Here is an 18,202-nt window from a genome sequence, read left to right on the forward strand (position 1 = left end):
CACACACACACACACACACACACACACACACACACACACACACACACAGACTCAAGCACACAGTCCTTGTTTGGTTTGCCCGTGATTGATGCGTCGTTATGTGGGTACGTGTGAGTGTGTGCCCGCTCGCATGTATGTGTGTGTGTGTGTGTGTGTGTGTGTGTGTGTGCGCGTGTGCGTGCGTGTGCGTGTGCGTGTGCGTGTGCGTGTGCGTGCGTGCCTGTGCATGTGTGGGTGGCTGCAAGCACTCCAACAATCCATCTGGACTGTCTGGTCTCCCTTGGAAACAGGCTGCATGCGGCATGGGCAGGAAAAGAAGGAACAGTCAGTGTTGTCACAGGACTGGTGTGACACTTCCAGAACTGCAGTATGATGCGACGCTGTGAAATCTAGTCCAAATAATGTTCTAAATGGAACCGGGTCCATGTGGTTCCATTTTGTACACTCTTTGGAATGGTGCTCCACCTGATATTTTTTGGAAACAAAAACAAACCAAAAAAACAAAAATGTTTTGTTTTCTTTTGTTTTCTTTGTTCAAAAGTTAAAGTTCTATATTCTGACTGTAGTCAGGCTATAGAATGTTGTTCAGTAACAGGGTCTCCCCTTTTCACCAGCTCTAGTAATCAGAAAATAAATGTTCCAATTTTATCCAGGAGAGAGAACCCCACAAAGATAATTTATCAGCTTCAATTTTATAGTGTTCCAGTTCCAAATTTTGTCTGCTCTTTTCTTTGTTATGTTTCATCACTTCCAATTTAACTTGTTTATTATGTGTCTTGTATGAGTTGCCTCTCCTGATATAGCCGGTATCCCAAAATGAAAATGTATTTTCTGTTTACTAAATAGCTGGAGAGATGAGGAGAGACCCCTGTTATTGAACAAACACTCTATAGCAATGATTGCTATATTGGAATATAGAGCTATTATATAGAGCTATTTAACACTTACCGTTACCATATTTTAGCCACACACAAACAAAATCACTTACAGTACCTATAAATTAACTAAGGTTTGTAATGTATATGCTTCCACTGCTTTGATAGTGATACCAGAGCTAGGCTCAATTCACTTTCACTTCACTCAATTTAGAATTGAAGTGACGGTTCAGGTGATATTTATGAAGTCATGTTTATATGGGTTAACAGCGCTGCTTGGGAGGTTGGGGAGACCAACCCGTACCAGCCGATGTGCACAGGGAAATGCTCAGTGTTAATTTAAATCAGGAGAACAAAAATGGACCCAAATTGTGTCCCTGCAGAGCTGTCTTTAAGAAAAACACTGATCTCCTTCTCCTGCTCAAGGAATACTGCTCGATTGGACCCCTCAGGTGTAACATACAGCACATGTCTCTGTAGTTGTGAATAAATATGGCCTAAAGTGCTCTAGTTTGTGTGTGAAAACGATAAGTGAAAGAAAAGTCACTCACTGTACATACATGGCAGTATAGAGGCTGTGACACTGAATGGGCATCAGTTGTAAGTGTTGAATAACACATCCAGTTTTCTCTTAGCTTAATTTAGACACCAAAAAGAGCTGAGCTACAAGCTAACAATGTGTCACATCGCAACGCGTTGTTAGCTTGTAGATCTGCTCCTTTTGCCAAGCGATACCATTGTACTACGGAGGATAAATTAGTCTTCATCCAGACAAAATGCCATGAACTTGCAACTCTGTATGATGGTTTTGGTGAGTCATCAGTTACTGGAGACTCCTTGATTCTTCCTCTCTATACGGAGTACATATATGAGTTTTATTAGTAATCGTCTCTCTCTCTCACCACATCATGGATCATTTAATCTTTCCAGAGGGCATAGCCATTGATTAGACAGAAAAAAACACATACCATTTTCTGCTGCAGGCCACTCCCTGAATATTAGCGCCATCTATTGGCACTATCAGGACAAAACACATAAGGAATGATGCCGCCTGCAGTGGAGCATTGTGCTTTTCTTATCAGCATCAAACATAGAGTATCGAAGTCCTGGCGTCACACCGTTATACCCTGAGTCTATTGAAAATATCATAGGGTCATCTTATAATTGTGTCATATAAGAACTGTGTTCCAAAAATAAACAAATAAGCCTGGCAATTATGTCAGGTATGTGAGTCTGTGTCTTTATGATATTGCATTTGATGGTATTTTCAATGGAAAAAAATTACATATAATAATAAGTGACCCAGGGGGATAGTGGCTCAGTGATGTCAGACTTCGGTTCTCTATTCCAATTGAATTACTTTCATGAGCAGGGATCTTTGTTTTGATTGAATATTGTGTACAATAAATGGGGGTCTGTAGCCTAATGCATGTCGAACTGGGGGTCCTTGAATTTTAAATGGTTGAAAATCACTGCTAGAGCCGTAAAAATCTTCTCTTATGGGGGTCCCTGGCATATCTTTTCAAATGGGGGTCTGCGGGCAAATAAGTGTCAATTTGGGGGTCCTTGACATGAAAAGGTTTGAGAACCACTGCAGTAGACAGCTGACCAGAGGGAGGCTGCTATTATATGAAAGTTTATTACTGTAGCTCTGACCACTGCACTGCAGTCGACACTGCACTTCAGTGTCTCTATGGAAATGCATATCGTTGCTGTGGCAGAATGAAACCTCGTATTTCCATATTTCCACTTTTTGTGTTTTTTTTGTGAATTAATGCTCAAAAGTAGCCAAAATATCCAATTAACAACCTCACAACGTGAGCTTGTAGATCTGCCCGCGGAGTCCTTCTGTGGGTTTTATAAAAATTTAACCAATGTAATTAACAAGAGCTTGTGACTAAATTATAACTAAAATGGATCCAATGGAACACAGGTTCTTTTTTTCCTGAAAAGTAACAGTTTTGGACATACAAGGTTAAGGTTTCCACCCAATATGGGAATATTTAGCACTACAACACTGGGGAAAATTAAAAGCTGCACAATCAAGCAAAACTTTGGCAATGCTTTTTATTTTTTATTTTTATTCTACGATGGAATAACACAAGAGAAAGAAAATAAATAAACTCCTGGGATTGTGGCCAAAATAATTGGTGATATTATCACGATATATTAAATTACATATTAAAATAAATAGCTTAAAACCCTTAAAATGTCACATTTTGTTAACCACCTGCACCCCAACATCCATATTCTGTGGGGAACATTCAGCTTGTACATCTGCTATTTTTGGCGGAGAGATTTGGTGTAGACAGAAATAAACAAAAAACGGTCCAAGTACCGTGCCAACTCAGGTCCAGTGTATGACGGACTATACACTATGATAGATTGTGAGCGTTTTTTAATCACGATAAACGATAATAACTATTATTATCCCATCCTTAGTTCTCCACCATCAATACCTCTACCTTGGCAGGCTACAGTCCCTCTGAATGCCAAACCCCAAACCCCTTGGCTCAGGTACCATAGACCACTGTTTCCCAAACAGTGGGTCGGGACCCATCTTTGGGTCGCGGACCAATTTTTATGGGTCACGAGTAAATGTCAAAACATGTATTTATAAAAAAAAATAAAAAATCATGTATTAAAAAAAATGCAATGATTTTTCAAAAGAATGAATAAATTATTATTTTAAAATCTAAGAAATTCCATATATTAGATTTTTTTTTTTAAGAAGTAGTGAAAATAGCCGATCTACAAGCTCACAACGTGGCGCGAAGCGTCGCGTTGTGAGCTTGTAGATCTTCTATTTTCACTAGTTTGGGTACCGGGCAAACATTTCATTTCTCTTTTGGGTCTTGAGCCAAAAAGTTTGGGAACCATTGCCATAGACACAGACCTTTATTGATCCCGAGGGAAATGTCGTTTCTTCGTTTATCCGTCCCCACAGGTTTCATCCCTGTGTGCAGTCTGGGCGTGTCTCAGGTGGGGAGGATGAACTTCGGTAAAGACGTGAGCACTCTGAAGTACTTCACCATCTGTGGCCTGCAGGAGGGCTTCGAGCCCTTCGCCGTCAACATGAACCGAGACATCACCATGTGGCTCAGCAAGAGACTGCCCCAGTTCATACCTGTCCCACAATACCACGAGCACATTGAGGTGAGTGGATGGATGGATAAGCAGTCTTTATTGTCACCAGAGGGATATTCCATTTCACAGTCTGTTCACCAAAAAAAAAACACATATACAACACAACATAAAGACAATAATGCATAGAGTCCCCAAAGTACAAAACCAAAATATCAGCGAGGCAGTTTGTTTAGCGCTGCAATGGCTAAGTAAAACAAAAACAAACTTTTTCCCATCTCAAAGTTCTGCATACTTTAGCTACCGTATTAGAAAATAGGTGATCTACAAGCTCAGACCGTGTCACGATGTGACGTATTTTGAGCTTGTAGATCTGCTATTTTGGATTTTTGTTTTTGTGAAAAAGAAAAAATGAAAATTAGATAATAATTATAAATAATTATAAATGATAGTTTTTGCTTTTCTCCTACTGTAGCAGTGTTCGAATCTAACTTTCAATACTATAGGGTTGTTTGTATTTACTGTCTTTTCCTTTCCTCTCTCCATCTCGTCCTCTAACAGGTGACAAGGCTAGACGGAACGGTGGAAACGCCACCGTGCCTGAAGGTCACGCAGAGGTCGTTTGGGTCGCAGAACAGTAACACCGACATTGCCTTTTACCGACTGAGCATGCCTGTAGAGTGTGCAGACTTTTTCTCCAAATCTGCAGGCGTCACGTTGCCGGCCAACGGTGCCCTCTTCTCACCCAAGAAGGTAACAACGGCAAATTGATTGATTGTTTTATAAAAAAATCTGTTCTTGATAGGTGTGGTATAATGAGGTAAAAGGTAAGTAATGTCTTTGTTTATACAATTCTATGTCACTACACGGCTAAAACTGTTGGTCACGTGGGGAAATCCAAAACAAAATTACATTTAAGGTGAATGTGAGGGACCAAGCAGTAAAAGCATACGTCAACATAGCTCCATAAAGAACCTCTCACTCCGCTATACAGCTCCGAGATGAGGTTCTATGTCGTTCTCATCCGGAATCGGTGGAACGTCCGCCAAGGCTCCGCTGTTTACCCTTTTGTATACATCGTATCCCAAAACGAATGGTAGATTCCAAACCGCACAGATGTTTAAGGTTTGGTTCGGAGCATAATATTTTAGGTCCGGAGCGAAACTACCCGTTTAAATCGCTTATTTAGTCAGCCTGCGGCCATGTTTCCGGACCAAACCTTAAACATCGGTGCAGTTTGGAATCTATCATTAGTTTTGAGATAAGATGTATACAAAAGGGTAAACAGCGGAGCCTTGGCGGACGTTCCACCGATTCTGGATGAGAACGACATAGAACCTCATCTCGGAGCTGTATAGAGGAGTGAGAGGTTCTTTATGGAGCTAACGTCAACAGAAGTTTTCAAACACAATTTAGAATAAACAAGTTATAGGGCCCTTAGAAAATAGTTGTGAACTCAACTAACAGACCTGACATAATGAGACATGAGGGAGACTTATATAGTGGTGGACAAATAATAAATACGCACACAGGAGGACAGCACAAAAAAACAAACTAAACCAAATCCCAATCCCCCCTTTCTATCAAATGGTATGGTCTTTGGCTTGGGCCTTCTGCATAAAAGTAATAACTATATACATTGTAGTGGCATGGGTGACAGTGCAGTCTTAGCTTATGTGGTTGTGGTCACAGCCATCACAGTGAACTTCGACCTGTGTGGAGGCTTAACTACCGTATTATTTTATGGAGGAGTGGATAGAGTTAGCCGCAAGCAACTTAGATGTTATGTGCATCAGTTGCAATACCCTCCATTGACAGCCCATTCATGAAACAGAAAAGTCCTATCTGATTGTATTAAACTGCAATAAACTCACCAATATTGCAGCCGTACAGAAAGCTTGGGTTCTCTTTGTCTATGTTTGAAAAAAAATCCACCGTTGACATGTTAGGAGCAACTTTCCGTCAACAAACTCATGCGGTCATGATTTTTTTCTATGTATTCGAGTTTGGAAGCACTCGTTTTAAATCACTCCACGTCCTGCATATGTGCAATTTTCGAAATTGCCTGTACGCAGGACGTTGAGTGATTTACAACTCGAACACATAGAAATAAATCATGACTGCACAGAGTTTATTGACAGAAACTTGTCCAATCATAACATGTCAACGGTGGATTCTCTTGACAGAGACAAAGATTAGAACCCAAGCCCTCCGTACAGCTGTTTATTGTCATTTAATACAATCGGATAGGACTTTTCTGTTTCCTGAATGGGCTGTCAATGGAGGGTATTGCAACTTGGATGCCGATAGCATCTAAATTGCTTGAGGCAGTTGCTTGGATAGAGAAATGCATGAAAGAATCCACCTTATATGACACACAGAGCTGCATAATGATGAGACTGATGAGCATAAAATGATCACAGCTGTGCTGTTATAACTACAATGACATGACCTTGAGGGTGATATTGCCATCAGTTCTACAAGTGCCATTTATTAACAGTAATAAATGTCAACAGATTATAATTTGGTTGTTTATTTAATCATTTATTTGGCTTCAACACAAATAGTTCCACAGCTGGACTGTCACTGGACAGTTGCCAAGCAATACACAAACAATTATCTGCACTCTAGCTTGCTACTTTGTGTAGGTCTACACCAGTGGTTCTCAAAGTGGGGTCCAGGGACCGTCAGGGTTCCGTGAGGGGGTTCCAAATGGACCCTTACAGGAAGAGCAAGAAGAAAAAGAAAGAAAACAGAGCTATATACATATTATATACACATAATACCGCAATTTTCGCACTATAAGCCGCACCTGAATATAAGCCGCAGCAGCTAAATTGAATGATTTGTACATATATAAGCCGCACTGGACTATAAGCCGCGGGTGTAAAATCCATAGATTTAGGAGGTCCCCTAGTGGCCGTTAGCTGTAAAAATCCATAGATAAGCCGCACCGTTATATAAGCCGCAGGGTCGAAAAATGGGAAAAAAGTCGCGGCTTATAGTCCGAAATTTACGGTAATCCATAGCATATACACATAGAATAGCCCCCTATAGTCTATCCTTCTAGTCCCCAGGTCTATCATTTGCCTCCTCCTTTTTTCCCGTTGCCCCAAATTTCTTCGGTGAAAATTGTTGTGAGGCTATCATCGGATATTATAGATGGCCTATTATGAGATGCCCACAATAGGGATGCTACAGTAGGCTTCAAGTGGCTAAAAAATAAACTAGAAAAAGTGCTCCTCGGAGCACAGGTCTCCGCCAGGTCAGGTAAGTTATTGTGGCCTCCTGGTGGCGCTATAATAGGCCAATGTGAAAAGGGTGGCATTTCTTCCTCGGCCTAGTGGGAATGTGCGTGCAAATTTTCACGGAAATCGCACGCCGCGTTCATGATTTGAGACATTTTGTTGAAAACGGACCAATCCTGCAAACTTTGGAAGTCAACCTTAGCCAATCAGGATGGAATATGAAATATCGGACAGATGCGTCTTGATCACATGACTATAGAGATACTGTGTACCGATTTGCGTGATGTTTGGATAAAATCTGAAGGATTAATATCCAAAAATGTATTTGACATAAGTCGGCCTCCTGGTGGCGCTGTAAAAAGCAGATGTAAAAAATGCAGTGCAGATGTTTTTCCTTGGTCTCTAGGGAGTAGGCGTGCAAAGTTTCACGCAGATCGGTGCAGTTATAGTTAAAAATGCAAATCGGCCTGTTATAGCGCCACCATGAGGCTGATGTGAAAACTTTTAAGTGCCATTTCTTCCTCGGCCTAGTGGGAATGTGCGTGTGCAATTTTATGGAAATGGCAAGCTGCGTTCATGATTTGAGGCAGTTTGTTCAAAACGGACCAATCCTGCAAACTTTGGATGGTAACCTTAGCCAATGAGGATGGAATATGGGAAATCGGACAGATCAGGGTTGATCACGTGACTATAGAGATACTGTGTACCGATTTGCATGAGGTTTGGTTAAAAACTGTAGGAGTAATGGGAAAAAATGGGTTTTGCACAAATCGGCCTCCTGGTGGCGCTATAACAGGCCCATGTGAAATATTTGAGGCAGAGGTTCTGAATTGGCATCCAGGGAGTGTGTGTGCACAGTTTCGCAGCGACCGGGCCAACGGTGCCGGAGATTTGGTGCTAACACACAGACAGGACACACGGACGGACGGACGGACACACGGACACACGGACGGACGGACGGACAGGGGCGAAAACATACTCTCTCGCCATGCCTTTCGGCCTGGCGGAGACAATGAACACATTACAGCATGTAGCGTAGGCCTATGTGATTTCTCTTCATGTGGTTCATTATTTTTCCTCCAGGAGCTGGAGGACTTTGAGACGGTGTCAGACTTTGAGGTTCTGATGAAGTCGGCTCACGGTCTCCACGGCTCCAATGGGCAGGAGAAGGATGAATTCAACAACCACAAAGATTATAACCAAGAGAAACCATCCAAACTCAAACAGAGGTAAATTATTAAAATTAGTCAATTTTATTGCGTTTTAATTTATCGACCTGATTCTCTGTCAATTTAAATCTACCAATTGTCTGTCTCACATTTGTCATCATTTATTTACAATATATATATTGGCATAAGAGTAACCAAGCTACACAGTTCTTTTCTTAATTGAGTTATTTATTTTATGTATCTACTAAGGCATATGTTTTTTTCCCCATAGTTTTTATACCTTCAGAAATGTATTGCTGTATTTCATCACAGTGTAAATAAATGAACCCCCCCGGTCAAAGGCCACCACCAGTCGCGTAGGAGGTGGCATAGCACTGGTGCACAAGAACTGTTTTTCCTCCAGGATTGTGTGTCTAGTAGTACAGCTCCTTTGAACTTTCACCAAAGTTGGGCACACTAACCCATTTTATTGCGTTTTAATTTATCGGCCCCCTGGTTTTAATAGTTATTTTCTGACAGATTTTAGCAACCTTTTAACCTCCATCATCAAACTGGAAAGAATCGTCTTATTAGGGCATTTTTATATCCATATTAATAACAGTAATTTATTATTATTATTAATGTATTATTTATTTTGCCACCAATTTTATTTGTATCACTGAATCATTTAATTTTGTCCAACATGTCTCAGGCCCTACGCACAACAAAGGTAACACACTTGATCTTGTTTTTACTCTTGGCACATAGATAACATTGTTTTTGAGGAAATGACTATAAGGGATCGTAAATGCATAGTTTTTAAAACTGACACTATGACCGTCAAGCGAGTTAAGCGCTCACGCATGCTTAATGACCTCTCGGCCATTAATATCCACTGCCTTTGATAGCAATGCGGTGCCATCTATCGATGTCAATGGTGACATCGATATTTTAGTTCATGCTTTTAACCTGCACTGCTCTGACATTTTAGATGTAGTTGCTCCTTTCATATCCCGCACTGTTCCCACTTTAAATTCATCCCCCTGGTTTAATGAGGATATTTGTTGTTTTAGACGCAATTGCCGGTTTGTTGAGCGCAAGTGGAAGTCCACTGAGCTTGACGTACACCGTCTTCATCTTAAGCTACTTTTAATTGCTTTTAACAGTATGGTTAAGGAGGCGAGAGCTGCCTACTTCACAAACCTCATTTCCTCCAGCAAACAAAACCCCAAAGTCCTCTTTGACATCATTAAAGGAGAATTTTGCCCTAAGAGTTTTCCTACCTTGATTTGAGGTTGTTAAGTCATGATGATAGTGGTCCGGGACCCCCAGTTCATAACCAGCTAAAATAGTTTTTTCTTGTATCTGTGTGTGGTCCGTCTGATGTCGCTGCTAAGCTATTGCTACATGGGCGCCGCCATTGTTGTGTAAATCACGTTTTAAATCTCGTCTTGCAATACTTCCGCCCGCCATTCTGGAGACCGGAGGGCGAAAAAAAGAAACTATTTTTGAGCGACGGAAATAAGCGGATTTAGCCAAGATCTAAAGACGGACGTTCTGAGCTGCGGTTTGGGGGGTCCCCGAAATGGACAACTTCACTCGTTATGAACTGGGGGTCCCGGACCACTATCATCATGACTTAACAACCTCAAATCAAGGTAGGAAAACGCTTAGGGCAAAATTCCCCCTTAACACCATTGTCAGTCCACAAACTCCTGTCACACCTGTTTTCTCTGCTGAGGACTGTCATGATTTTCTCCTATTTTTTGGTCAATAAGGTCGTCAGTGTCAGGGAAGGTATTACACCCTTCACCTCAATCCAACCTTTATCTCCAAACCGCCAGTCTACTCTGAATTCCTTTTCACCCATTTCCCTCCACGACCTAACAGAGCTAGTGAGCAGCACAAAAACCTCCTCTAGCCCCTTAGACACCATCCCAACCTCTCTGTTAAAGGACGTTTTCAGCACTATTGGTCCCTGTCTGCTTTCCATCATCAACTTCTCGTTGGTCCCTGGCCAGGTAGCCGCCTATTTTAAACAGGCATTTGTTCGGCCACTTTTAAAAAAGCCAAGCCTGGAGCCCCATCTCCAAGTTAACTTTTATGTCCAAGATTTTAGAAAAGATCGTTGCCAACCAACCAGCTTATAGCTATTTTAAATGAACACCACATTTTTGACAAATTCTTTCGACACCAACACTCCACGGAGACTGCACTTTTAAGAGTATCAAACGATTTACTGATGTCTGCCGACTCTGGTAAATGCTCCGTTCTAGTATTATTGGATCTTAGTGTTGCGTTTGACACTGTGGATTACAATGTTATGACAAACAGGCTCAGAAATTGGGTGGGTATCACAGGGAGTGCCCTTGAATGGTTTAAGTCCTATCTCTCAGGTAGATGTTTCTCAGTTGCAGTAGGCCGTCATGTGTCTAAGTCTGTCCCCCCTGTGGGGTCCCCCAAGGCTCGGTTCTTGGTCCAATTTTATTTGCACTGTATTTGCTCCCACTAGGACACATTATAAATTATTTTAAAGACATCTCCTACCACCTTTACGCGAATGAAATCCAGCTGTATTGCTCTTTTAACCCTGACTGCCCTGAACAAGTGTCTGTCTGCCATTAAGGCCTGGTTAGCAAGCAACTTCCTCCAGTTGAATGAGGCCAAAACCGAGGTGCTCATTGTGGCCTCTGATGGCGTTGCATCCAAGGTGGCTGGTTGTATTGTGTCCCTCAAAAGCAATGTGAGCCCCAACCTCAGGAACCTTGGGGTCAATTTTGATCAGGCCATGCACCTTGACACGCAGATTAAATCGGTGACCCGCACCTGTTTTTTCCACCTCAGGAATATTGCGAAGCTTAGGTCGATTGTTTCGCATCCTGACCTAGAAATGATCATACATGCCTTCGTTTCCTCTCGCCTTGACTACTGCAATTCGGTTCTCACCTGCCTCAATAAGACGTCCATAGACCGCCTCCAATTCATTCAAAATACTGCTGCAAGGCTGTTAACTAGATCAAGCAGAAGGTGACACATTACTCCAGTTTTGTCCTCTTTGCACTGGCTTCCTGTAATTTTTTGAGTTCAGTTCAAGGTCCTGGTGCTCACTTTTAGAGCTCTGCATGGCCATGGCCAGGCACCTGAACATTTAACTGACCATATGTGCCCAGCAGGACACTGAGGTCAGCGGACCAGGGTCTATTGATCATTCCTCGTACCAGGTTAATCACCAAAGGTGACAGAGCCTTTCAGTCTGTAGCACCTAGACTTTGGAATGCCCTTCCTCGTAGCCTGAGAGCTGCAGCGTCTGTGGATATTTTTAAGAATCAGCTAAAAACCTACTGTTTCAACATGCTTTTGGGTAATGTCATTGAGCTTCTCCTCCAATGGTGAAATATGTCTGCTGTTTTGTTTTCTCTGAGATGCATTTTTACTTGTTCTGTTTCTTTTGTTCTGTTTCTTTTTATTTCTGTTGTATGTAAAGCACTTTGTGAGTCCTCTCTGTGAAAAGTGCTATACAAATAAAATGTACTTACTTACTAACCCTGTAGGTTTATGTTGAAGAGGACAAAGCCAGACAACACCAGCACCTCCTCCACCCGTCTGTCAGAGGAGGTGATGGCAGATGACAGAGACGATTATGACTTCCTCATGCAGACCTCCACTGTAAGATATAAACACACACACACACACACACACACACACGCGCACACACACACACACACACACACACACACACACACACACACACACACACACACACACACACACACACACACACACACACACACACACACACACACACACACACACAGTAATATATATTTCATTGTCTGTTTTTTGCTTGAGGATCAGTTATTTTCAACATTTCAAATATGTTTAACCTTTATTTTACCAGGTCATTTGATCACTTGTCGTTTGATCAGTGGCAGCATTTAAAAAAGACAAATGCACAAGTCTCAAAAAGACGAGAACATAAAAGGCAAACAAATTGGATGGGGAGGGGGGGGGGTAACTTAGAGGTTAGGGCGGTTGCTGGGGAGAGAAGGTCCTAATAATGAATCTGAGTATGAATGAGGTTTTATGCTTACTCAGCATCTCTCTCGCTGTCTCTCTCCGTCTGTCCCTCCAGTATTATTACTCAGTGCGGATCTTCCCGGGCCAGGAGCCCAGCAGTGTGTGGGTGGGCTGGGTCACGTCAGACTTCCACCAGTACGACCCGGCCTTCGAGCTGCACAAGGTTCGAACCGTCACCGTCACCCTGGGAGACGAGAAGGGCAAAGTACACGAGAGGTCAGTGGAGTTGCACGAGGACAGCTGACACTACAGCAGGGTTGCATTGCTCATGGGACGGCCTAACACGCTGTGCAACAACCTTTTTGAACAGGAGCACACGCAGGCACATGCATAGATTTAAAACAACTTTAAATTCACACCTCAAAAAAGTTTACAAAGGCTCCCGACTCACACCAGGTGAATTAACATAGGAATGAGCCTAGATGCATATCAATTGTCCATTGTGTGACCTGTAGTGTAGGTGTTAAGCGACGTGCGCGCCACGTCATTAAAAGAGAGTACAAACACGTTCCAATTCAGCAATGCAACACTGCACTACAGCGGTTGGTTCTCAAACGTTTTAATTTCAAGGACCTTCATAACTCTTTACATTCAAAACTACTTACGTTGTTCGTAATAATCAAACACTCAAAATGTTTCAATATTTACATTCATGACTTCATACTTACACACCACATGTGTGTGAAAGTGTGTGTAAGATATACACCCAAATGCGTGCATATACCCATATAGTATATGCACATTCAGATATACATACCGCATACAGATGCCAACACTACATCGCACCATACCCCTCAATCCATCAATTAACTAGTTATTACATATATATTAACATGTTAAACCGAGCAGGCAACACTCCCTAATCCTAATATATTATCATATACAATATTAAATAAATATATATATATATATATATATATATATATATATATATATATATATATATACAGTATATGCAAATAGAATCTGTTATACTGTACAATATCTGTGTTTTCCATAAATCCCTAAATTATCATGTCTAATATTTCTCCAAAAGATTCTGCTTGAACTGTTTTTTAAATTGTATTATATTTTTACACTGTTGGACATCCTCCGGTAAACCATTCCATAACTTCACTCCACTGACAGATATGCACATGCTCTTCAGAGTGGTGCGAGCACCAAGATGTTTCAAATTCAATTCCTTTCTCAATTCATACCTCCCCTCCCTATCCTTGAACGGTTTCTGTACATTTCCAGGTAATAGTTTGTTTCTTGCCTTATAAATAATTTGTGCAGTTTTAAATTGAACTAAGATAAGTTTTAGACCTTAAGAACAATGAGTTTGTATGTTCATGATATCCTACCTTATGTACTATTCTTATTGCTCTTTTTTGGATTATGCATAATGGTTGAAGGTTGCCTCGGTAAGTGTTTCCCCACACCTCCACACAATAGGTCAGATATGGCAGTATTAGCGTGTTGTATAAAGTGTACAGTGACTTATAATTTAAAATATGCTTTGCTTTATATAAGACTCAATACTCCTTGCCACTTTGGTCCGTACATGATTTATATGGGCTTTCCAACTGAACTTATGGTCAATTATAACTCCCAAAAATATATTCTCATAAACTCTTTCCAATATTACTTTATCAATCATTAACTCTACCTGTGTATTTAAGTAGATTTTTTTATTCCCAAAAAATATTATATATATATTTATATAAATATTATATATATTTTTTTTTGTTAAGTGATAATTTATTTAAATCGAACCATAATTTCAGTTTCCCCAGTTCAACTGAGATAACCTCCAACAACTGCTGGAGGTTCTCCCCGGAGCTAAAAATATTGGTATCATCTGCAAAAACAACAAATTTCAAAATACTTTAAACTTTGCATATATCAATAATTTTGGGCCTAATATAGACTTGTATGGGTCCATTTGGTTCCATTTGTACACACTCAGAGTTGTACACTTTGAGAACTACTGCACTACAGCATGGTCGGTGTGAACCCATCGCCTCTGGCTCACTGCTCACTTTCAGTGGTTTCAATGCAATCCCATTTACAGGGGGACATTCTTTACATTGAATGTGCTCATCTGGTAACAGGTTTAGTTCTAAGTCACGTAGAACATGGTTTGTTTTTAATGCTGTGTGACTCATCTCTCTCCAGCATAAAGCGTAGTAACTGCTACATGGTCTGGGCTGGGGAAAGCACAAGTCCTGGTCAGGCGAGGAACAACAACGGCTTGGAGATCGGCTGTCTGGTGGACACAGCGAGCGGACTGCTAACCTTCACTGCCAACGGCAAGGAGCTCACCACTTATTACCAGGTACTGTTTGTCTGACCTTTTGTTCATCTGTTCCCCACAAACATCTCCAGACTCCAGACTTCTCATTCCTTTCCTTCATTTCTTCTCCCTTATTTCCTTCCGGCCTCCCTCCCTCCTTTCTCTCATCCTTCCCTGCCTTTCTTCCTTATTTCTCTCCTCCCTCCCTTCTATCTGTCCTTCTTTTCCCCATTCCTCCCGTCCTTGCTTCTTTCCACATTTCTTCCTGTCTGTACCTAAATCCCGATTATGCTGTGTAATCCCATTATGCTAAGTTTATTCCAAAGTGGGGCTTCCAGGCCCATTGTGAAAGTGCCCTCCGAGGGAAAAGAAAGCCCTGAAACCCTATTAGTGACACCTGACATGACAATATAGGCCATTCGTGGCAGAATGAGGGAAGAGAGATGGAGGTGTCCTCCCTACCTCAGTTATTTTTAGCCTGTATGGGGTCATAAAGTAAAAGTAAGGTATCACTTAGTAGGTTGACATTTGTGCTAATTTGTGCTACATTTCCTTGGCTGTGCTTGGCAGGATACAGTCAGCGGTGGGAAAGAGGGAGGCTAGACTCGGGACACGTTGTGAGCTTGTAGATCTTTTTCGCTTTTCTTTTTCCTGGGGGGGAAACCAAGTATAAATCAGGCTTTAGTCCATGTAGGATAAGCCTTCAGTTTTTTTCCCTGCAGCGTGTGTGTGCGCGTGTGTGTGTGTGTGTGTGTGTGTGTGTGTGTGTGTGTGTGTGTGTGTGTGTGTGTGTGTGTGTGTGTGTGTGTGTGTGTGTGTGTGTGTGTGTGTGTGTGTGTGTGTGTGTTATTAGTTTTTGCTCCAGATATGTCCTTAGTCTTGCCCCAGTTATGGTTCCAGTGCCAGTACTAATTTACAATACTGAAATATGTTTTTTATGGCGGTGTATCACAATAATAGCGTTAATGCAATGTATTGTATCTAGAGACATTTGGCAAAAAGCATATATTTAAAATAGTTTCATAATTATTTTCTCAACAGCGGTGGTCATTTTGTTGCTGTGAGGACACAGCAGTGATGAATCAATGGGAGAGGAAATCTTGGAAATAAAATCAACATTGTCTTGATTTGTCTCCGCAGGTGGAGCCGAGTACCAAGTTGTTTCCAGCTGTTTTCGCTCAGGCCACCAGCCCCAACGTCTTCCAGTTTGAGTTAGGTCGTATAAAGGTAAATACTATGTGCATTATGAAAACTCCCCAAACACAAACAGAAACAAATTAAATGGATTCTGTTGAAATTGAATTTCTAAAGCAACCGATTCTCAACCTGTGGGAGGAGGGCATTTGTGAGTGGGCCCCCAAACAATTGGCAAAACACTACATATTTTAATGATGATACTGTATATAACATTAATATTAAAAAGATTAATGTAAAAAAAAAGTTGAGAACTACTGTTCTAAAGGATGCCAAAGTGGACAAACGATCAGTAGTCAAACTACGAGTTCAGATCCCAAATGTATCACCTTGTTAACCACACTGTTTCTCTTTAGTCGATCTACAAACTCACAAAGCGATGTGGTGCGTTGTGAGCTAGTAGATTATTATTTTTTTATCTCTTTGAAAATGTTTGAAAACATGTTTTTAATGTTCACCTATATTGACATGCCCAAAATAGCTACGTCGGGTTGAAAGTGGTTGAGTCTCTTTTAGCTGGTGTGTTTAACAGTGAGAACTCCACTCACAGGCTTCATGTTTGCCCAACTCCACTCTATGTTTCTATGCTATGAAATAATATACATTTCAACCTTTATCTTCATATCTTATCTGCTAGAATGTGATGCCTCTGTCAGCTGGTCTGTTTACGAGTGAGAGAAAGAACTCCGTTCCCCAGTGTCCTCCACGACTACACATCCAGTTCCTCACTCCTGTACTGTGGAGCCGCGTTCCCAATCACTTCCCTAAGGTACACTTACTGATTGTAGCCATATCTGTTAAACAAAACGTATGAAAAAAGCATAATGATTCAGACTTGTGTAATTTTACTTACTGATGCACTATTATATCTATTATAAGGTCTATTATGTAGATACTGTATCATATACACTACAGTATATAGATATATATGCTTGATTCTGATTGGCTGAGTCCCGTTGTAAAATACTTGATAAACACACACCTGGACCGCATAGTGTGCAATATTTCAACATACTGTACTCCTCTCCACCATGGATGTGGCTATTACCCATCGTGATGTAGTAAAAACTGTTTTAACTGGGAAATGTCTAAGATTTTCGTGTTGCCATATTAACAGTTTTATATATATATATATATTTTTTTTAAGTTTTACAGATTCAGGTACACAATTGTTCCCTGCTTTGTAGTTTTCAAATCGGATGGTGGTTAGGTTATTTGCAGAATAAATAATTTTCCCTCTATATGCGCATGTTCCTGTTGCATTGTCCCAACATCTCTGAAGACATCCTAAATGTTGACCTTGTCCCCAAACTTAATTCCCTGTGCATGCATGGTGTACTGTGGTTTTAGAACAGCTAAAGGGGTGGAAGGCACTCCGCTCTACGACATGCCCCACAACACCCCTTAGCTGGTTCTACAATCCATAGTACCCGCAGCCTCTCGTGGCCTATTGCTTTGATCTATCAATTATATGTGTTATCAATAGCAGTTATGTTGACATCCATACAAGAATGAATGAAAATGGAGTGTACTGTATATACGTTTTGGTTCTGTTGTGTCCTCAGGTTTCTGTATCCAGAGTGAATGACAGACTTGGCTGGTTGGTTCAGTGTAACGAACCACTGCAGTTCATGTCCCTGCATATACCTGAAGAAAACAGGTACACACACACACACACACACACACACACACACACACACACACACACACACACACACACACACACACACACACACACACACACACACACACACACACACACACACACACACACACACACACACATAAAGCATATTTTTTCATTCATTCATTCATTCATTGCTTGCTTCCTCTGTTTCTCAGGTCTTTGGATATCTTGGAGTTGTCTGAGCAGATGGACTTATTGAAGTTCCACTACCACACCCTGCGGCTGTACACCTCTGTCTGCGCTCTGGGAAACAACCGCGTGGCCCACGCCCTCTGCTCCCATGTGGACGAAGCCCAGCTCCTCCAGGCTATAGAGAATAAGTACATGCCAGGTAATAGACAGCTCCTCCAGGCTGTATAGAGAATAAGCACATGACAGGTGATAGACACACTCGGCATAGAGAATAATTACCATGGCATGCCAGGTAATAGAAATCTCCTTGCCACAGAGAATAATTACATGCCAGGTAATAGAAATCTCCTTGCCACAGAGAATAATTACATGCCAGGTAATAGAAATCTCCTTGCCACAGAGAATGATTACATGCCAGGTAATAGAAATCTCCTTGCCACAGAGAATGATTACATGCCAGGTAATAGACTGGGTTTTCA

The 18,202-nt window shown here is 41.3% G+C and overlaps 1 protein-coding gene across 1 annotated transcript in view; it reads left to right on the top strand.

Moving 5' to 3' along the window:
- The window catches only part of ryr2a (ryanodine receptor 2a (cardiac)), a gene marked incomplete at its 5' end in the record, with an annotated part of 269,110 nt that overhangs the window by 156,494 nt on the left and 94,414 nt on the right, over positions 1-18,202 (top strand). Inside the window, 10 exons of the mRNA XM_080455627.1 lie at positions 3,823-4,031; positions 4,521-4,712; positions 8,291-8,436; positions 11,907-12,021; positions 12,488-12,648; positions 14,593-14,752; positions 15,851-15,937; positions 16,542-16,673; positions 17,470-17,564; positions 17,747-17,922. Coding sequence (XP_080311753.1) covers positions 3,823-4,031; positions 4,521-4,712; positions 8,291-8,436; positions 11,907-12,021; positions 12,488-12,648; positions 14,593-14,752; positions 15,851-15,937; positions 16,542-16,673; positions 17,470-17,564; positions 17,747-17,922 — 1,473 coding nt within the window. The remainder of the gene's footprint in view (positions 1-3,822; positions 4,032-4,520; positions 4,713-8,290; positions 8,437-11,906; positions 12,022-12,487; positions 12,649-14,592; positions 14,753-15,850; positions 15,938-16,541; positions 16,674-17,469; positions 17,565-17,746; positions 17,923-18,202) is intronic.

This window comes from Gymnoscopelus braueri (assembly GCF_963280865.1).
Source record: "Gymnoscopelus braueri genome assembly, chromosome: 17".
NCBI classification, from domain to species: domain Eukaryota; kingdom Metazoa; phylum Chordata; class Actinopteri; order Myctophiformes; family Myctophidae; genus Gymnoscopelus; species Gymnoscopelus braueri.